The 22,816-nt window shown below is 42.2% G+C and overlaps 1 protein-coding gene across 6 annotated transcripts in view; it reads right to left on the bottom strand.

Moving 5' to 3' along the window:
• ENOX1 (ecto-NOX disulfide-thiol exchanger 1) overlaps positions 1–22,816 on the bottom strand; it is an 838,273-nt gene that overhangs the window by 321,720 nt on the left and 493,737 nt on the right. For all 6 annotated transcript variants that reach the window (XM_029602937.1, XM_029602936.1, XM_029602934.1 and 3 more), the window contains one exon: positions 1,913–2,056. In XM_029602937.1, the coding sequence (XP_029458797.1) occupies positions 1,913–1,922 (10 nt within the window). In that variant the 5' untranslated portion in view covers positions 1,923–2,056. The remainder of the gene's footprint in view (positions 1–1,912; positions 2,057–22,816) is intronic.

Genomic DNA, 22,816 nt, shown 5'->3' with positions numbered 1-22,816 from the left:
CTAGCTAGGCCCTTTGGAGAGACCTGGCACTTGTGCATATATAAGGGATTCCGCGCATGGCCAAGCCTGTTATAAAATGCGCACGATACATGCAAGGATCGGCCACGCGCATAATACCTGCTGGTATTTGCACGCACGGGCCTTTGAAAATTTATTTGAAAGGGAATAGGAACCCAGCATGAAACATCCAGGCTATATCACAATACTGTATTAGTTACAGGAAGGGCACAAGTAAGCTTTTTTCTGATTTAAAAGAAATGTAATTAATCAGGGCGAAAATGGTATCTAACACCAGCAAGATCAACAAGGCTACCAAAGAAGAATTGTCTCACAAGATCACGTCTCCCGGTTCATAGCAAGAAATAACCTCCACCTTTCTTGTGTAACCTTTGTAACATCAGAATATATACAAATGTTTTGTCCCAGAAATAATCCACAAGGGAAAGTACAAGTGCATAACCATACTGAGATTTTTCTTAAATACAAAGGAGACCAATAAGGTGGCTCTCTCTGACTTCTCCTGTGTGGATCCTTCCAATAAAGCAGCCATGACCAAACTATCTCAGGAGATTTTGAGCTGGGTCAATTTCTCCCATCTGATCTCTATTATGTCTCACTTTAGCCAAAAGAAAGAAGAAAAAAATGTATTTACTGGTGGACAAGCATAAGAGGAACTAGAGCTCTACAAGATATTTCTTGAGCAAGCCTCTAGAGATATTGTGGAAATTTTCAGGTGTTGAAGATTCAGATACCTAGCAAAGTTATCCAATTGCTTTACTTTCCTGTGAACCACCATTGTACCTTGGACTAGGACTGAATTCACATCCCTAATTTCTTGGGTTTCCTTATCTACTTCTTCAATTTTCCCTCTAAGCACCAAATAACTCACTGACTGATTGTGGGCAAGCACCAACAGTCTTAACCAAGGAATTAATATCTGAATCACATTTGGATAAAGCAGAATCCATTTTTACCAGTGCTGTCCAAATGATATCCAATATGACCACCAATGGCTTACAAGAGAAAACAGAGGTATACTGGAAAGTCTGAATGACATTCCCTCTGGGAGTTATCTTCCAGGACCAGGAAACTACCTCCAACATTGTCTCCCGCTTCCAGCACTTAGCCCAGGAAACTGTGTGAACTGTTTCCTCCTCCCTCTGAAAGGACAAGGCTCCCCCCACCAGGCTCCAGCCCCCTCCATGGAGTCCATCAAGCCACGCCAATTGCCATGCTGGAGCCCCAAGAGCTTCAGGTAGCATCAGTGTGGCACTCAAACCTGGAAGCTTAATGACTTATTCCCCTTGATACTTGGTCACTCCTTTCGCTGAGTTGCCAGCAGGGCCAAGCTCCCCTGAAGCACACCTGGATAGATGGCTGACAAACTACTCATCCAATATATGCTGACCCAGTGTTAAGGTTAACACACCAGAGAGGTATATCCTGAGTGTCCCCTTCCTCTTAGGCATGATATTCGTGGAAAAAAAGAAAAGCATCCAAACGAGAGGAAATCACCTTAAAGCTGTTCATGCTGCCATCTTAACTCTTCCTCGCCAAATTACAAGTTTTAAAGTTAACAAGAACAAACATATGGAAGGAACATGGAAAACATCTAGAGACATAGAATGTTTCATTCAACATATATAAATATTTATGCCATATTTTGTGAAGTTATTCATAATATATATTCAGACATGACATGATTATCTTTAAGAAAAATCCTGTTATTAAAAGCAGTCAATTAACTATTATAGCTGATACACATCAATGTTAAAATGTAACCTAACTTTATTATTCCATAAAGAAACATTTCTAAGTCAATATATTTGTAAAAGTAAGCAATTATTAACACAGCTGTTTTAATAAAAGGCCTGTTTTGAAATCTAACTTTATAATCATTATTGATGATTACCTGCTGCCATTTTTTGCACAGGTTCCTTCTGTTGTTGCACAATCTTTTCCACTGTGAACGTATTCACTGTTGTATTGTTAACATTTTGAAGTCCAAGAGTCTTTTCATTAATTGCACGGTCCACAAGTAGCTGCTCATTAAGCTCTGCAGGGTTGAAAAAAAATAGTAGACAGAAACTAAATGAAGACTCTTGTAGAAATCAACTTAATGCTCATTGAACAAGCACATGCAGTTCTAAAAAGTCAGTCTGTTGCATGCTCTCATCAAGCATGGACACAGTAAACGAGTCTCAACTGACCTATGGTTTTACAGAGACTGAATAAATGATGCCATTCAGGAACCTGTCAGATGTTTTGCCTCTGACTGAAAAGCCTTCACAAACTGTCTTATCAGTACCAGCACAGCCTCTGCCGCATGCACACATCTTCTGGAGTGGTGTACTAGAAGCTTAATATGAATTTTTTAGAAAGTTAAAAATTAATTAATGTTGCTTGCCTGGGAAAACATTTAACTGTTAAATATGCACAGGTGATCACAATCCCTCTCAGTTCATACTAAATCTTCCAAACAGATTTTGTATGAGCCTTTCTGTGAAACAAAATGCAAAATTACAATTAAAACTTTGCAAAAAATGGCCCTCATTTTTTATTAAAATAATTTTAACTGAATGGATTCTAGAGATTAAAGTCTACAGGTAGCTAAAAAACAAAACAAAACCAAAAACAGAAAAAAGGGACAGTGTAGCCCTGGCTGACACTTGAACATGGAGATGTGTGCAGGGGTTCTAATCTGCGAGAAGAGGAGGGAATACCCTCCAGGGCCGCCTGGTGGGAGCAGCATGCTCACCGCCAGTGGCGTAGCCAGAAATGAATTTTTGGCTGGGCCCAAGGTTAACATGGGTGGGCACTAAAAGTCTGAGCCATGGAATTCATATTCTTATTGATAAATACTTTCACACACACACACCTGATAATAGATTTCTAAATAATCTGCTACAGCTGTTATACTTTTAATATTTTAAACTCAATTACTTCAAGCAGCTACCAATGCTAAACCTAATATATAGTTATGAAAGCATTTCAATTATACTTAAAGAGATCTCAAGTGGCAGTATCTCATAACTTACAAAGAACCATATACTAGTCTACTATAAAGACAGATATCTCATCATACATCACAGTATTCTGTGAGATGTTTTAAAACCCTCTGGAATGTTGTACCAAAATATTTCTACTTGAAAAAAGCTCAGAAAGGCAATGTACTTTTAAGATGGAACTAGGATCAAACTAATTACAAATTCAATGATGAAGGAACCCTCTTTCCTATTTTCTTAAACTTATCAAACGCAGTAATTCATGACCATCATAATAGGCATCATTGTGTGGTAAAGTATACCTTTGTCACTCTGCCTTATGCTTAATCATAGGTCAGTCCATATTTTTAAGTGTTTTTGTTGCTTAATTCACCCCAGTGATATACTCCAAATTTCTAGCAATAATCTTGTTACATCAATTCAAGGTAACTTATGTTGAAAATTATGAACCAAACTTATCTGGATAATACGATGTTATTACTTCTTCTTAACCACCATCGACTTTGAGCTTGATGCCACGCCAAGATACGCCATGCTGTGGAATATATTACGCCCTTGAAGAAGGACTCGATGCTAGTCCGAAACATTGTGCAATGTCGGGCATAGAACAGCAATATAGTGAATTCTCATATTGCTGACAGTTTGAGGGCATCAAGCTCAAAGTCGATGGTGGTTAAGAAGAAGTAATAACATTGTATTATCCAGATAAGTTTGGTTCATAATTTTCAACAAAAGTAACCTTGAATTGATGTAACACAAGATTATTGCTAGAAATTTGGAGTATATCACTGGGGTGAATTAAGCAACAAAAACACTTAAAAATATGGACTGACCTATGATTAAGCATAAGGCAGAGTGACAAAGGTATACTTTACCACACAATGATGCCTATTATGATGGTCATGAATTACTGCGTTTGATAAGTTTAAGAAAATAGGAAAGAGGGTTCCTTCATCATTGAATTTGTACCAAAATATTTACCATAATTGAGCAAATGCCTTATTAATCTATATCAATAAAACAGATAAATATCTTTGAAGATTTCTTTTCCTTTCCTATGACTCAACTATTTAGTTTTAGTCTTCCTCTGATGCTGACATTTGCTGAATCGAATCCAGGGGCTCCTGACATTCATCCCCATTTCTTTACAAAGGAAGAACAGAAAAAAAGACTGTTCTGGATAAAGAGATGTCTTGAAGGTGGTCACACCCTTTGGCTGACAGCTGGGATGTATCCTTAGCAGTGTGGAGAGGATAACTGGGTAGACAGGAGAAAAAGGCTATCCAGCCCTGTCATTTACTAAGCTATCATCATGTAAACATACACTCTGCATCCACAAATAAGATTGATACAATTGCCTACATGCTAGTAAAATACCTCACCTCGGGCACACACACAGAACCGACCTTCACCAAAGTACAGAAAGACCACACATTATAAATATGGAGATAGAAACTGGAATGGAAAACCAAAAAAAAGCCACTCTGCATGCAGTGCAAACCTGGAGAAATGGAAAGAGAAATATAGCACCTAACAGTCCCAGGATCTGCAATAATGCACACAAACTAAGCCGCACAAAGTTACACCTGCATTAAGGAACATATAACAACCCTATCTATGAAAAGGCAACACTACAAATATTAAATCAGGTCCTAAACACTAATACACCTCCTATTAGGAAAACAGAACAAGCCAAGCTGCTATAGAGCCCCACACAGAAATAACTGTAAAACTATATTAATAAATGTTTCAAAACAGCTGATGAACAGAATAACATCCAACAAAACTCATAAAAATTATTAAACATTGTCCAAATATCAATAAAATATTTCAAAACAGCAGACACATCACATAATACTCAATAATTAAAATGGCAGTCAATCAAGAAAAATAAACTTAAAATGCCACTTTTACTTACCATCTCCAGCAAACTCTCCTACTCCTTTCCCTTGAAAGCACATACCAGGAGCAGCAGCTCTGTCTCACACACACACAGCTCTGTCTCTCTGTCCTCCCACCCTGATGACCCCCTTCTTCCTGCCCCACCAGCCAATCAGACTGGGGTGTGTGTGAGACAGAGACTGGGCAGGGAGGGTGACTGGGGTAGTCACCCTCCCTGCCCAGTCTCTGTCTCACACACACCCCAGTCACCCTCCCTGCCCAGTCTCTGTCTCACACACACCCCAGTCACCCTCCCTGCCCAGTCTCTGTCTCACACACACCCCAGTCACCCTCCCTGCCCAGGCTCTGTCTCTCACACACACCCCAGTCACCCTCCCTGCCCAGTCTCTGTCTCTCACACACACCCCAGTCACCCTCCCTGCCCAGTCTCTGTCTCACACACACCCCAGTCACCCTCCCTGCCCAGGCTCTGTCTCTCACACACACCCCAGTCACCCTCCCTGCCCAGGCTCTGTCTCTCACACACACCCCAGTCACCCTCCCTGCCCAGGCTCTGTCTCTCACACACACCCCAGTCACCCTCCCTGCCCAGTCTCTGTCTCACACACCCCCCAGTCACCCTCCCTGCCCAGTCTCTGTCTCACACACACCCCAGTCACCCTCCCTGCCCAGGCTCTGTCTCACACACACCCCAGTCACCCTCCCTGCCCAGTCTCTGTCTCACACACACCCCAGTCACCTCCCTGCCCAGTCTCTGTCTCACACACACCCCAGTCACCTCCCTGCCCTGCATTTCCAGCCCGTGGCTTGAACACTGCCACTCCTCCCACCCTGATGACCCCCTTCTTCCTGCCCCACCAGCCAATCAGAGGCTTCCTCCTTCCACTGGCAGGAAGAAGGCTTCCGATTGGCCCGCGGGGGCAGGTCGAAGGGAGGAGGTTTCCCATTGGCCCACGGGGGCAGGAAGAAGATAGGAGGTTTCCCATTGGCCCGCGGGGGCAGGAAGAAGGTAAAGGGAAGTATTACTGGGGCTGTGGGACACCGGGAGCCGCAACACACCAGCTGATTTTATTTTTTTTTCTCCCTTGGGTGCCTGCTGATGCTGCCTGCTTTTATTGGCTGCAGTGTCTTGCAAATAAATTTGGGTGGGCCTGAATGGAAAGTGGGTGGGCCACTGCCCACCCAGGCCCACCCGTAGCTACGCCACTGCTCACCGCTAACGCTAGTTGATATCTCAAATACTGGATTGCTGTTCCCAAAGACTTCTCCCTTTACTTAGAAATAGATAGATAAATATTTACAACATAGTTCAGATGTTTCGGCTTCTCTCAAAAGAAAGGTTTTGGCAAAGAAGATATTACTTCAGTAAGAAAGTTTTTCCCTTTCTCTAACATATCTCCAGCAACTTCCAACCTAATCTGCTACTTCCAATAGAGAACTGTCCTCCATATAGCACTGAAACATCTTTAGGTTTTTGCTCCCATTCCAAGCAAGTATAATTACTGGGATCCATGGGCTTCGCTCTCTCACTTACAGGACCAGCACTGGATAGGTCAAGGATTTTGTTGGACTCAATCTGGATTCCATAGACATGCTGATGCACGACGGCCTGAGTTATTCTCTGCCTCTTCTCCTTTGGGATTCTACAGCAGGCGTTGGCTGCTTCTCTTCGAGGACTAACCAGAACCAAGATCCCTACCCAGAGTCAGACTCCAGCTATGCCCGACCATTTTTCCCTACAGGGCTATCTGCATACCCTCATCTGCCAGAAACCGCCTACTGCACATCCAAAGGGGGTATACAAATATTTGCTTATGTTAAAGAAAGTATCTATCTTTTTAGTCAGGCAAAGGGTTCTTGCAACAGTTTTACTAGAAGGAACAACAAACAAATATAAATTTAAACTGAAGTTCTGGGAAATGTTAACACCTTAGCACAAAAATAAGATTAATTACAATGACAAGTCTAACATTATATTACTTACACATTTCATTTGTAGGCTACTTACAGGAACTGTATATAAAGGAGAAACATTTTTGACATTTTGGTATTATACATACTAGACAACTGCCCAGATGTACTAAACATGTTTCCCATGGACACAAAATGGGGAAATCTCTTTAGTACATCTGGCCCAATATAAGCAAACATTTTGTTTATTAATGTTGACGGTAGTTAAATTGAATCCAGTTTTGAGGCACAACTCATATGCATAGTGTTTCACAGTCCATGCAGGATGATTCCTTGTTTAAGAACTGTCTGTTCTCATTCATGCCCTGGTTTCAATCCACTTGTAATTAAACCAGTATGAAAGCATGTCTCCCTGTACTACTGAAAATGCGATCAAGTGGTTAGAACATGGGACTAGGAGTTGGATTCTACTACAGGTTCTGCTATTTACTCAGTATGAACTTGGTCAAAGGAGAGTAGGCGACCTATTTTTTTAAATAATGAGACAGGAACCAGGAGAAAAGGGTTCAAAATCCTGCTTATTCCACTAGCATGCTATGTGGCTTTGGGCAAGTCACTTCATCTCTTGTTGCCTCAGGTACGTACATCTTAGATCAGGGGTGGGCAAACCAAATACAAAACAAAGGAAAAGGGTGAAGAGTGAAGGGTGAGGGGATAACAAAAGTCAGCTGAATAAGGCAAAAAACAAGTCCAAGAAAAGCAGTAAACGGAATGAGAGAAACTAGAAAGCTATAAGCACAAATGCTTATAGTCTGGGCAATAAAATCCAAGACCTGCAAGCCCTAATGGTGGAGGCGGACTTGAACATTGTTGCTGTTACGGAGACATGGTTCACGGAATCTCATGATTGGGATACCGCCATACCAGGCTATAATTTGTTCAGGAATGACAGAGAGGACAGAAAAGAAGGCGGAGTAGCTCTTTATGTCAAAAACAATATCCAGGCAACTGAACTGAAAGGAATAGGGGTTACAGAAGAAGTATTATGGGCTGTCCTAAAAAAAAGAGGATGGTACATCCATTTTTACTGGAGTGGTTTACAAGAAGAACCAGAGAGCTGATTGAAGACATCCAAAAGGTGGGAAGGAAGGGAGATGTGTAGATTGTTGGAGATTTTAATCTGCCAGATATAGACTGGAGAATCCCTTCTGCAGAATCTAACAGAAGAAGAGAGATAGTGGATGTTCTGCAAGGGGCTCTGTTCAAACAAATGGTAATGGAACCCACGAGAGAGGGAGTTATTCTTGACTTAGTGCTCACAAATGGGGACAGCATCTCAAATGTCCGGGTGGGGGTCCCCCTTAGCACCAGTGATCATCAAACTGTATGATTTGATATTGCAAATAGGATATGGAGAAGTCACATGAAGACCCAAGTTTTGATCTTCAAAAATACAGACTTTGCTGAAATGGGAAAATTCCTGGAGATGGAACTTGAAGACTGGGAGAAAATGGGAGAGGTGGAACAACTGTGGGCCAAACTAAAAGGAGCAATTACAAAGGCAACTAATCTTTATGTTAGAAAAGTTAACAAAAGCAACGGAAATAAGAAACCTATCTGGTTCTCAAAGGAGGTGGCTGATAAAATAAAAATAAAAAGAATAGCATTCAAGAAATATAAAGGATCCCAAAAAGAGGAACACAGGGAAGAATATCTGTTTAAACTGAGAGAGACGAAGAAAGTAATCAGGAAAGCAAAAAGTCTGGCGGAAGAAAGGATTGCCAAAGAAGTAAAGAGAAGTGATAAAACATTTTTCAGATACATCAGAGAAAGGAGAAAGGTCTGAAGTGGTATAGTGAAACTGAAAGGTGAAAAGGATCAAGGTGTGGAAAGAAACGAAGAAAAGGCAGAAATATTAAACAAATACTTCAGTTCGGTGTTCACTAAGAAGACCCTGGAGAAGGACCTTAACAAGGCTGTGGATGGGGGTGGATTTGAAGAAACCTCTTTTACAGAAGATAATGTATGGGAAGAGCTAGAAAAACTGAAAGTAAACAAAGCCATGGAGCCTGATGAGATTCATCCTAGGATACTGAGGGAGATCAGAGATGTGCTGGTGGGTCCGCTGAGTGACCTGTTCAATAGATCCCTGGAAACGGGAGTGGTGCCGAATGACTGGAGAAGAGCGGTGGTGGTTCTGCTTCACAAGAGTGGGAGCAGAGAAGAGACTGGAGATTACAGGCCAGTTAGCCTCACCTTGGTGATGAAAAAATTAAAGGAGACTCTGAAGAAAGAAAGGATAGTGAATTACGTACAATCTGGTGGGTTGCTCAATCCGAGACAGCACAGATTCACCAGGGGAAAGTCCTGTCAGACGAATCTGATTGATTTCTTTGATTGGGTAACTAGAAAATTATATCAGGGAAGAGCACTCGATGTGATTTATTTGGATTTTAGTAAAGCCTTTGATACGGTCCCGCATAGAAGACTCATGAACAAAATGAGAAGCTTGGGAGTGAGCACCAAGGTGGTGCATGGATTACAAACTGGTTGATGAACAGAAGACAGCAGGTAATGGTAAATGGAACCTATTCCAGGGAGAATGGTGTAAGTGGAATGCTACAGGGATCGGTGTTGGGACTGGTTCTGTTCAACATCTTTGTGAGTGACATTGCGGAAGGGATAGAAGGTAAAGGTTGTCTATTTGTAGATGATACTAAGATCTGCAACAGAGTTGACACGCTGGAAGGAGTAGAGAGAATGAGACATGATTTAAGGAAGCTTGAAGAATGGTCGAAGATATGGCAACTGGGATTTAATGCCAAGAAGTATAGAGTCATGTATCAGGGATGCGGTAATCTGAAAGAATTGAATGTGATGGGGGGTGATGCGCTATTGTGCACAGAACAGGAGAGAGACCTTGGGGTGATAGCGTCTAGTGATCTAAAGATGGTGAAGTAATGTGACAAGGCAATAGCTAAAGTTAGAAGAAAGCTGGGCTTCATAAAGAGAGGAATATCTAGTAAGAAAAAGCAAGTCTTTGGTGAGGCCTCACCTGGAGTACTGTGTTCAGCTCTGGAGACCATATCTCAAAAGGGACAGAGACAGGATGGAGGTGGTCCAGAGAAGGGTGCCCAAAATAAGAACATAAGAAATTGCCATGCTGGGTCAGACCAAGGGTCCATCAAGCCCAGCATCCTGTTTCCAACAGAGGCCAAACCTGCCAAATACCCAAACATCAAGAAGATCCCATGCTACTGATGCAATTAATAGTGGCTATTCCCTAAGTAAATTTGATTAATAGCAGTTAATGGACTTCTCCTCCAAGAACTTATCCAAACTTTTTTTGAACCCAGCTACACTAACTGCACTAACCACATGGTGGGGGGGGGGTCTCCATCAAATGACATATGAGGGGAGGTTGAAGGACCTAAATATGTATACCCTGGAGGAGAGGAGGTGCAGAGGAGATATGATACAGACCTTCAGATACTTGAAAAGTTTTAATGATACACAATCAACAACAAACCTTTCCCACTGGAAGGAAACCAATAGAACAAGGGGGTCATGAAATGAAACTCCAGGGAAGACGACTCAGAATCAATGTCAGGAAATATTTCTTCATGGAGAGGGTGGTGGACGGTTGGAATGCCCTTCCGGAAAAGGTGGTGAAGACAAAAATGGTGAAAGATTTCAAAAGGGCATAGGATAAACACTGTGGATCCCTAAAGGCAAGGGGAGGGGAATGATGTAAGCGGCATGGGGGTAACGTCCTGGTGTGGCATATAACTACTCTTAACAAATAAGCCTTCATACCGTTGATGCAACTGCATCATGGCTTGCTGCTTCAACGGCAGGGGGAAAAGAGGAAAAGAGAAATTGGATTCAGACAACAACCAACAAGGACATTGAACAAATAAGCATGGGCGTAACTTGCTTGATGCGGCAGTTACTACCCTTAACCAAAAAGCCTGATACTACACTTCTGATGCAACTCCAACATTGCTCTCTGCTTCAACAGCAGGGGGTGAAAGGAAATTGAACTGAAACAGTAACCAACAAGAGCCATGACCTTGGAGGTCTGAGTAACTGATAAGTATGGGAAACTGAAAAATATGGGAGCTTGCTGGACAGACTGGATGGACCATTAGGTCCTTTTCTGCCATCACTTCTATGTTTTCTATGTTTTTAGGCTGGGACCACATTACAAGTTATTGAGAGCAATGAAGGCTAGAGGGCAGGGCGGGTCCCTCTTGGAGTTCCTTGACACAGCAATCAAATCTCCACCACTTGCTGCAGGCATTTCAGTATCCAGCAGGCTTAAGCAGCATCATTTTTAGCACCCAAGGAGCCCCTTCAATTATGGATCCCCAGCCTCTACCAAAATCAGAAAAGCCTTTAACCCAACAGGCACAAGGCATTTTCCCAACCAGCAGACTACCTCACTTTATGAGGCCATAAAGTGTAGACAAAAACTAAACTGGAAACCACTAAAATCCAGATTTATATGCAGTGCAATAATGCAAAAACAGAAATATCACCATGCCTAATAAAACAAAGTCAAGAAATATAAATCAGTCATAACAGTGAGGAAACTATACTAATAGAAATCATATTTCAACAGATGACAAATAGAACACCATCCAATAATAAGGAGAATAAGGATAAAAAAAAACTTTTAACATTTCCTCAAATCAATATTTCAAAATGGCAGACATGTCAAACAATCAATAAAACTAATAGGATAAAAGTAAATTCCCTCTCTCTGTACCAGGAACTTTTCATTTCAGTACATTCAGATTGTAGTGGGATTGGGTAGAGGGAAGGAGAGAAGGGAACAAACATCTTCCTGTCTCTCTCATTCGACACACCACACACATACACACACACACACACACACACACATGCACCCTTCTACTACCATCCTCTTCTTCTCACTCCCCTATGTCTAACTTCTGATTCCCTCACCCCTTCCCTCTCACCTACCTTCTGTTCATATCACCTCACTCACCCTCTTATCATTCAACCCTTTCCCTCTCAATTTACTCAACCCTTACCATCTGCCCTCCCCTTTGTCAATCACCCGCCCATGCCAATCCCCCGTACATTCAATCTGGGTAAGTCATCCTCGCACGTTCAATTCACCCTGTGCCCTTGTGCCTCATGCGAAGTCCGGTCCTGTCAGTCACTCCCCCTGCCGATCCTACTCCTCAATAAGTCACTCCCGACTTGTACCTTCTGCTCTCACTGCACCTGACTCCATGGCACGGTCTGTCGCTCGCTCCGCGGCACGTCACCGCCCACGTCAAGCCCCACCGCCACGCTAGCCTCTGGGCGGTGGCAGGCTCTACCAAGGGGGCCCACGCAGTCATGTACCCGTCCCGTCCATTCAATGCCCTTCTCTCTCTCTCACTCCCTTCCCTCCCCCGGCCACTCACCCTCTTCTCTCCCACTCATTTCAAGTCCCTTCCCTTTAATTTGTTAGCCCACCCTTCACCACTTTCCTTTTCTACCTACACCTCAGTCTCACAACCTCTTTTCATTCTCTTACTCATACCCCTTTCCTTATTTTAGTTAGACAACATATTACTTACCCTCCACTGGACCTACAGCAGATGGGGCCTCTCTTCGATGGTTGGGGGGTGGAAACCCTGCCTGTGGCTGTCATACAGGGTCTCTATTTCTCCTCAATTGTAGGGGGTGAGAACCCTGCCAGTGCACCACTGAATGGGGACTTTCTTTGTTGGCAGGGGTGGGAGCCTCACCAGTGTGCTGTCAAATGGGGGCTCTCTTTACTGGTGGGGGTGGGAACCTCTCCAGCACACCGTCGTACTAGGTCCCTCCTTCTCCTTGCTGGTGGGAGGTGGGAACCCTGCCAGTACATCATTAAATGGCACCAATACTCTGATCTGGCTACTTAAGCACATCATTAAGGGCAACAACTTGGCATTTGATGATGGCTACTCAGGTCAGAGTGTCGGCAGGTCACACATAATGCAGCTTTGCAAGAGACAGGCAGGCCGGATGAAAAGACTTAAGGGGCTGGATTTGGTCTATGGGCTTGCCCACCACTGTCTTAGATTGTAAGCTCTTTGGTAAAGGAGCTTAAACCTATATATAACTTGTTGTGTAGTACTCTGGTTTAGGGTACTGAATAAAGGCTGAAATAAAATAAAGTCACTTTACCTCTTTGTGCCTTAGTGTAAGGGCAAGATATGGAAGCACAATCTAGGAACATCCTAGGTCATGGGGTAGCTGGATTGGAACCAATGGGCTACAACTCCCCATAAACCAAATGGGATAACACCAGCAAGTTGGTGGCAATCTAGTTACATCCAGCATGCCCACAGGACATAGATGGGCTTGCTGAATTGAATTCAGTCAACACATAGTTCTTTTGCCCTGTATGCTTGTCTTGAGTAGATTATAAGCTTTACAGAGAAAGATTGTCTCTTATATGTTTTTTGGACAGTGCTGCATATATCAAGTAGTGCTATGGAAGTGTAAAGAAGAAGAAGAAGTAGTAGTAGTAGTAGTAGTTGTAGTTGTAGTAGGTGGCCAGATGTTCAGGCAAAAGCCTCACTAATTTTGGTAGCTGTTTAGATTATTACAAAGATTGGTGGTAAAACATAGGGTAAGGGGTGCCGCAGGGTGTTAGATTAAATATGGGTGTGCGTATGCTCAGCTACCCAGAATAGTAGAGATAAATTAGAAACAACAAAAATGGATTTAGATAAGGAATGATATCCTACAAGCAGTCAAGCTTCTATAGCTAGCAACTGGAATATATTCTTGGTAGTGTAGATCAGAATAATTAAGCAGACTGGATAGGTTAATTGGTCTTTATGTGCTGTAATCTACTATGTTACACAAATTGAACCACATAATACTTACCCTACGCAACTATGCAGTCTACAAGTTCTAATAATACTATACAATCATTCATGTTGGAGGAGATGTGCTTATGTAATCCCGGATTAAGTTTAGGTATGTCCAACTACTCCAATGACATTAGACTCCTGTGTCGAGAGACCATTAATGGTTTTGTTTTTTAATTTTAGAGAGCAAGTCATGAGAAGATTCTGGAAACAGTGTATCCAGGAGTAGAGCAGTGAGCAGAATCAGACTTTGTTGTGCTTTGTAAGAGATAGGGTCTGAAAAAAGCAATAGCAGTCAGTTCAGTATGAAGCAGAAATCTGCTGCCAGTATAATGGTCCAGACAGAAGCTAAGTAGTTCCCTAGCAAGCTTCTGGGGAGGATCATGAGATCTATGCAAGTGTAGCACCTACTGGCTGGAAGACGTATCCATGTCTGCAGTCAGAAATGCAAGTGCATTAGGGACTCTCCCAGCAAATCAGAAATCTTAGAAAAGTGTCGTTCAAGTCCAGTGATCTTGGTGTGACTTAGGCCCCAGAAAGGGGACTGCCTCACAAGCAGAAAGGGAATCAGCCTACTGCTGGAACAATCTATATTACTGTCCCTTATGGTGATTAGAGTTGGATCAAGCAATGTTCCCTAGCTCTTAAAATTTCCCTACTTTAAGTGGACTGCCCTAAGTTCTGGTGCGAAGGAAAGGAACTGCTTAAGGAGTCTCCTATCTTGTATTATAGCTCAAGAGCTCGGCATAGAAACAGAAATGTTACATATCATTATTGCCTGTGGAATGCAACCTATTTATTTTCTCCATTGAAAATAAACTCAGGCCATTTTGGAAATAATCTGCTAAGTTGTCTATCACCATTTGGCATTTTCACACAAGGAATGCAACTGTAGTCACACAGAGGAATAGCTCCTTATTTTGAGTTTAATCCACAATTGGTTCACTATAGCATCTATTAAGCTTCATTTTTGGCTGTTCTGGCATTCCCCAGAGTAACTGGCTACAGTTTAATCATTTTGTGACTGTGTTTAGATACAAGGTATTATACAAAGTATACCATGTTATGGCTGCCGGCCGCGGCAGACCACGACCAGGGCCGGTCACTCACCGGGACGGCGGGGCCAACCGCCGATGCTGAGGCTGGCGTCGGCGAGGCTTTTCTGTGGCAGTGCCGCTGTCTCCAACATGGCCGCGGTGTTCTCTCCGCGTGACTAGCCCCGCCCCCTGAAGCTCCCTAGGGCCGCGCGGGCGGCAGTAACCAGGACTTAAAGGAGCCTCTACAGGAAGTAGGTTGAGTTCCTTTCTGCAGGCTCCATCTTCGGGGAGCTATTTAAGGCAAGGTCTGAGCCTTCAGACCTTGCCTTGGCTTCTTGGCTCTTGTGGTTGTTCCTGTTTGTTGTTCCTGATTTGACCCTCCGTGTGTGATCTCTGGACTGGCTGCGGTACTTTCTGGCTCTCGACCCCTGAACTGGCTGTGGAATATTCTGGCTTCTGATCTCTGGACTGGCTGTGGTACTTTCTGGCTCTCGATCCCTGGACTGGCTGTGGTACTTTCTGGCGCTCGACCCCTGGGCTGGCTGAGGAGAACTCTCTGGTACCGGATCTCTGGATTGTCTGGGGACATTCCTCTTGCTTGGATCTCTGAACTGTGTTTGTCTGTTCTCATGACCTGCTGGAGGTGCCAGCTTCTGTTCTCACGACCTGCTGGAGGCGCCAGCTTCTGTTCTCACAACCTGCTGGAGGTGCCAGCTTCTGTTCTCACGACCTGCTGGAGGTGCCAGCTATCTGGATTATACGACCTACAGGAGGCGCCTGCATCCAGATCTTCACCTATCACCGCCAGTAACCCTCGGGATTGGCCTCGCCTTCCGACGGTGGGACTTACGTTCATCGCCGGACCAAGGGTCCACCTCGGAATTCGTAACATACCATGAGGTCAATATTCAGACACGGCTGGCTAAGTAAGTTAGTCCTACTTATCCAGCTAAGTAGCATTTGAATATCGACCTTCATATATTTTTTAATAAATAGTAGAAAATAATCCTAGCGCAAAAGCATTGAAAAGCACTAGACAAACAAAATAGTGGAAACTTCTGGAAGTTCTAACGTGATCGCATAAATAGAAACAAAAATGTGCGCAACACTCCTACAACTTAACAATAATGTACATATAAACAGTAGCTTGTCAAAAATGATTCACACAAGGGATCATTTGATAAAAGGTGTCATATAAAAAGATATTAAGACTTTCACAGTCTACCATCAACAATCTCAAGTGACTCAACACCACTGAATATAATCATACACCTTGGGAAATATCCAATTAACACATTTGTGTAGCAAAATATAAAAAATATTACTTATCTGTGTAGTCTTCACCACTATGTGATCCAAATTCAAGAGCAAAAATAGGTGATCCAAAGCTACTTCCCGAAGTCTCAAACACAGTTTCATGTGAATTATTGTCCAAAATTCAAATAAGGATCCAAAGCCAACTATCTTAACTAGTCCTGACTAGGTGTTTTGGCACAAAAGCACTTGCTTTCGGGGATTATACAAAAATCTTCAAACACCTTTCATAGAAGAATGTTAGGAATTATTAGAAAGGGAATGGTGAATAAAATGGAGGATGTCATAATGCCTCTGTATCGCTCCATGGTGAGACTGCACCTTGAATACTGTGTACAATTCTGGTTGCCGCATCTCAAAAAAGATATAGTTGTGCTGGAGAAGGTACAGAGAAGAGTGACCAAAATGATAAAGGGGATGGAACAGCTCCCGTAGGAGGCAAGGCTAAAGAGGTTAGGACTGTTCAGCTTGGAGAAGAGACAGCTGAGGGGGGATATGACAGAGGTGTTTAAAATCATGAGAGGTCTAGAACAGGTAAATGTGAATCGGTTATTTACTCTTTCGGATAATAGGACTAAGGGGCACTCCATGACGTTAGCATGTAGCACATTTAAAACTAATCGGAGAAAGTTCTTTTTCACTCAATGAACAATTAAACTCTGGAATTTGTTGCCAAGGGATGTGGTTAGTGCAGTTAATGTGCCTGGGTTTAAAAAAGGTTTGGATAAGTTCTTGGAGGAAAAGTCCATTACCTGCTATTAATTAAGTTGACTTAGAAAATAGCCACTGCTATAACTAGCCTCAGTAGCATGGGATAGACTTAGTTTTTGGGTACTTGCCAGGTTCTTGTAGCCTGGATTGGCCACTGTTGGAAACAGGATGCTGGGCTTGATGGACCCTTGGTCTGACCCAGTATGGCTTGTTCTTATGTTCTTAATTGTAGCAAGGATGACACATTGCCTCTTGAAAAACTGGTTTTACCTGGATACTGAGATAAAAAATGCCATCTCAAATACTAGAAAATGGCAGGTAATTAAAATTATATGTGAAAGCCTCATTTGTCAAAAAATAAACCAATCAGAAAATATTCCACAATTTATGTACAATAATACATTAAAATCCATCTTATTATTCAGCTCTCACGGAGCTTCAGTTTGAATATTGTAATTCCACTAGTTCACATTGCAAAAGGAGGCGATTACAATCACCTCTCTGGGGAGACACCACCACCCTATCAATAACTACAAAATGCAAATCTGTCAAATAATTCCCAAGAGCAATCAGTGGGCAATCAGTTGTGCCTCCATACATGCATTAAAAAGGCAGCTTCAATGTTCTAACAGACATAGAAACATAAAAACTTAGAAACATAGAAATGACGGCAGAAGAAGACCAAACAGTCCATCCAGTCTGCCCAGCAAGCTTTCACACTTTTTTTTCCTCATACTTATCTGTTACTCTTGGCCTTTATTAGTAACTTTTTGGTTCTAGTTACCTTCCACCCCCACCATTGATGTACAGAGCAGTACTGGAGCTGCATCTAAGTAAAGTATCTAGCTTAATTGGTTAGGGGTAGTAACTGCTGCAATAAGCAAGCTACTCCCACGCTTATTTGTTTACCCAGCCTGTGCCATTCAGTCCTTGTTGGTTGTTGTCTGAATATAATTCCTCTTTTCTTTATTCCCCCCTGCCGTTGAAGCAGTGAGTTGCACTGGATATGTATTCCAAGTGAAGTATCAGACTTAATTGATTCGGGGTAGTAACCACCGTAACAAGCAAGCTACACCCATAATTATTTGTTTACCCAGACTATGTAATTCAGTTCTTGTTGGTTGTTGCCTGAATATAAATCCTCTTTTCCTCTTCCCCCCCTGCCTTTGAAGCAGAGAGCTATGCTGGATATGCATTGAAAGTGAAGTATGTCTTTCCCCCATGTATAAAGTTGATATGCAGGCAAGGACACTTAATAATACAAATAACCCCAGATGATGAACAATCGCTAAAAAATCTCAAAGAAAAAGATAAGGTCTTAGATACAGGAAAACAAGTTCCTGAAAAAGACTGTGCACAAACCAAGCAGTATCCTCAGGAGTAATGTCCCACTTAATCAGATGGAATAGATCTTGAAAACAAAAAATCTGAATGCACCTAAATATGTTGGTGGATTGGAGCTCATTGAAATTCAAAAAATGGAAAATGCTGGAAAATAGAATCCATGCTCAAAACATGCCAATGTTTGCAAATAATCTTGCATATTTAAGTATCCCCCATAGAAAATGGTAGTATTCAGACAAGCCGATCTAAAGGTTCCCATACACTTGGTTGCAACGGTAACCCCTGGGTTAGGGTCCCTTATAAGAAATCCAAGGGTCACACCTTGAAGTCAGTAGTCATTATTACTTACTGATATTAGTTACTCTGTGTGTCCTTGATTCCCTGATAGGGGAAGTCGTCTTCCAAAGCCTTAAGTGTTGTGTTAAGCCTTCTGCACTCATTAAACTCTGTTTTTATAAATGTGTTTTGTAAACTGTGTCGAACTAATTGTGGAACTAAGAGATATATAAGAATTATAAAGAAAGAAAGAAAGAAAAACTCTTTTCTCTGTATACATAGCAGTAATAATCTTGTTGGACTCCTGGAATGGTTTCCAACCAAATTTTGCTGATAACTGATGGAATTTGAAAAGTCTCTTTATAGCTTGGAATGCTTACAAAGTCCAAATTCACAACTTATGAATTTAATAAACTTGTGACTCTTCTCCTCTCTAGATTACTTGAATAGATGAATAACACCAATTGCTCATCCACTGAATTTGTTCCAATTCCATATGTGAAGTAGTTGTTGCGCTTCCTTCTCGTCTAAGAATAATAGTTGTGTTCAGATTAATGTTAGTGTCCAGTCCTAATGCTCAGCATTCTTCCCTCTCTTACAGTACTAGAAGGGTACTCTCCAGACTCCTCATTTCCCATTGATCAAGAAATGATTGTGATCACCTGACTGAGGTCTCCAGTCTTCTTCTGCCTTCCAAATGCCTTCTTCTAGGGAATGAATGTGAATTCTCCTTAAGGACACAGATGGTCCTTTCCCTATGAAAGACATCACTTTCTGTAATGGCTACCAAATGTGAGTCCCTGGGCCCTAGGTTATTCAGTTAATACTAAAAGGAAAAATCTGACTCAAAAAGGGGAAATCAAAATAAGTGTCAGGAAGGATGAAAAAAACCTTCTTCTTTAGAAACAAAAAAAGATGAAGATGGCGTAGTGAGAGGACATGCTGTGTGGAGCTCTAATTTTGCCCAGTTATTTTTTTTCCTTTTTCTAATTTCCTATTATGGTCAAGCGGAAGGGCAGGCTGCGGGAGTTCCCCCTACTCACCCCCAGACTACTCCGATGCGATAGAGGATGATTACGGAGTTCATTTAGGGGTAGATTTTCAAAGATGGGCGCGCGCTACCCGGCGCACGCACATGGACCCCCAATTTTATAACATGCGCTTGCAGGTGCATGCATGTTATAAAATTGGGGGTCGGCACACGCAAGGGGGTGCACACTTGTGCATCCTGCGCCTGCCGACGCCAGCGGCCTTCCTCAGTTCCCTCCCAGTCCGCTCCAATTTCAGAGCAGACTGGGAGGGAACTTCCCAACCCCCTACACTAACCTCCCTTCCCTTAACCTACCCGCCCCCTAGCCCTAACCTAGCCCCCCCAAAAATCTTTATTTTACCTTTTGCGCCTGCCTCGGCGCAGGTTGTGCGTGCCGGCATCCAATCCCCCAGCACAGCGGCAAATGGCTGCTGTGCTGGGGGCCTCTAGCCCCGCCCCACCCCGGACCACCCTGCCCGTGTCCTGGGGATTTACGCACCTGACCGGGTCTTTGAAAATTGGCCCGGCGCATGTAAGGCCGGTCACGCGCGTACCCCTTATTGCTTTGTTGTTTGCTTTTTCTTTTGCAAGAAATGTATATTAATGTGTCAAAATTATAAATATACAGAATAAAAAAGAAACAAAAAGATTTCCAAAACCCTGATGTCTTTACTATACCCATATCTCATGCCAAAGATCCAAGGGCCCTTACCTATAAATAAAAAAAGGGAACAGCAAGACAGCATGCTTCTCAAAAGATTCCCCATATAATTCCACACAGTACAATGGTGACCAGGTTTTATATAATATGGGAGCACACCCTTTTCAAATTTCCCACATGGGGGAGATAAAACCCACAGTAAACTAGCTATTTTCCCTTCCCATGCTGAATGGATCATAATGCTGATAGAGATCCTTTAGGTTCTCTACATAACAATATATCTTTGGGGGCTACTCAAGTACAAAGGATCATTCACAAATATTGGCATGTTTTGAGCATGGATTCTCTTTTCCAGCATCCTTCAGTTTTTGCATTTCAGTGAGCTCCCATCCAGTGAGATCTTTTGGTACATTCTGATTTTTCATTTTCAAGATCTATTCCATCTGATCAAGTGGGATATTTCTGCTGTGGACACTGCTTGGTTGGTGCACAATCTTTTTCAGGATCTTGTTTTCCTGGATCCAAGACCTTGTCTTTATCTTTGAGATCTTTTGATTGTTCATCATCTGGGTTATTTATATTATTAAGTGTCTTGCCGGTTATGTTATGTTGGCAAAACTGCATGTCAGCTCCTACGCGTCTGATAGAACATTGAAGCTGCCTTTGTAATGCACATGTGAGACATTGCTGGTTGCCCACTGTATTGCTAATGGATATTCTTTTACAGATTAGCTTTTTGTAGTTATTGTTAGGATGGTGGCCTTCTCCCCAGGAAAACAATTGCTATTGCCTCTTTTTACAACATGAATTTAAGTGGATTTACAATCTTCAAAGTGAAACTCCATAGAAACTGAAAAATGAGATAGAGTTTATTGTATTACTGAAGCTCGACTTGTGGAATATATTCTGGTGGGTTTATTTTTTGACTTATGAGGCTCTGACATGTAATTACCTACCATATTGTAGTATTTAAAATAGCATTTTTTGTCTTTGTTCCCAGGTGAAACTGGTTTTTCAAGAGGAAAAATGTCATCCTTGCTGTAGTCCTTTGGAATATGACTGAAGATTTTTGGATAGTTGAGCAAGACGGCTTTGGATCCTTATTTGAGTTTTGGACAGTAATTCACATGAAGCTGGGACTTTGGTAAGTAGCTTTGGATTATGTATTTCTGCTCTTGAGTTTGCATCACATAATAGTGAAAACTACACAGATAAGTAATATTTTTTATACTTTGTTGAATAAACATGTTAATTGAAGATGTCCCCAAGGTGTATGACAGTTGACCAATCAGTTCTGAATGGCTATTGGTCAGCTCTAAGCGAAGGAACCAATCCTAGCTTGAGTGAAGTGAATAAATGAATATCTAAGTGCCAGCTCACCAGACAGCCACTGACACTTAGATATTCACCCAGGAGGGGAGGAGATAAAATCCTCTTTTCCTCCCAATGGAATATCAGGATACTTTCAGGGTAGGTTTGGTGCCCTATGTGTTCAAGAACAGGAAGGGGGAAACAGCCGTGACAATTTTTTTAAACTTGGGGGTAGGGCAAGATAGATTGGGCTACTAGCCCACAACATATATTTTTAAAACTTGGGGCAAGATGAGAGGGATGGGCCACTTAGTTCACAACATTTTTCTTTTATTTTTACTGTGGTGCTGAACTCGAAGGGATAATGCCACTGCTGGCCTGTAAGGTTTTTTGTTTGTTTTTTTTTATTATTTTAAACTTACCTTGCTAACATTAGGCCTGCGATTTTTTTCCAAACAGACAGGGTCATTCATCAAAATGCATTAGGGTCTTAACGTGAGTGTTAAGGCCCTAATGCCACAATAATGTCATAATGCATGCATTATTTTTTGCATCGCAAGATGCATATGCACATTTGCTAAATTTAGTCAAAGGGGAGGAGTTTGGGTGTAGTTTATGAAAATGAGGGGTGTTTAACATTGCGTGTGATAGTGTAACGCATGTTATCACACTTTTTAACGCTACACCTATTTTCCTGGTGTTATTCTGTGTGATATTCCCGAACCAAGATTTGCAATATTATCGCAAATCCCATTTCAGGTGGGAGAGGGAGAAGAGTCGAGTAGAGTGGAGTGGAGAGAGAGAGAGAGAGCCCTGGAGTGGCACACATATTAGTCAACTTTTTATACCACTGTAGGAGGGTCAACCAGTAACTCAAGATGAGGTTTTGGTGGTGGTCTACTATTTGGAGGGCCATTTTACATGCACAATCAGAGGTATGAACAGCACAGTACACATCAATGAAGATTTGATGTGATTTGGAGTGAGGAAAGGTACACAAAGATGAGATTTGTACAATGTACTCTCATCGTAGCTTGATAGCAATGCCATGCTGTGATAGTAGTTTTTCTGGGGTGGGGGACAGGAGGCTGCTAAGAATGTTTTCTTTAGACTTTCAAACCAAAACACCCACATTGCATAGGTATGAGTTCCATGGGTGCTTCAGCACCCCCAGTATCAGACACAATTTTCTGATCTGCGTCCTGGGCCACTTCTTCAGTCTCTCTTCTCAACCATCACAATTCTGCAAGATTAAGGACATGAAAGGGAGGTAGACTTGATACTGCAGATACTCAAGCACGTAAGGAGCTAAAGTCTGTGAAGACAGCTGATCTACTATTATAGTAAGATTTATAATGGGAAAGCAGACAATAAGAAGAGCTTTGTAAAAACAAAATTCAGCAGAGACAGCAAAATATACCAAGTTCTTAGAAGTA

The sequence above is a fragment of the Rhinatrema bivittatum genome, chromosome 5 (genome assembly GCF_901001135.1).
Source record: "Rhinatrema bivittatum chromosome 5, aRhiBiv1.1, whole genome shotgun sequence".
Classification (NCBI taxonomy): Eukaryota; Metazoa; Chordata; class Amphibia; order Gymnophiona; family Rhinatrematidae; genus Rhinatrema; species Rhinatrema bivittatum.
Note: the sequence above shows the minus strand (reverse complement) of the source record. Positions and strands in the feature narration are given on the sequence as shown.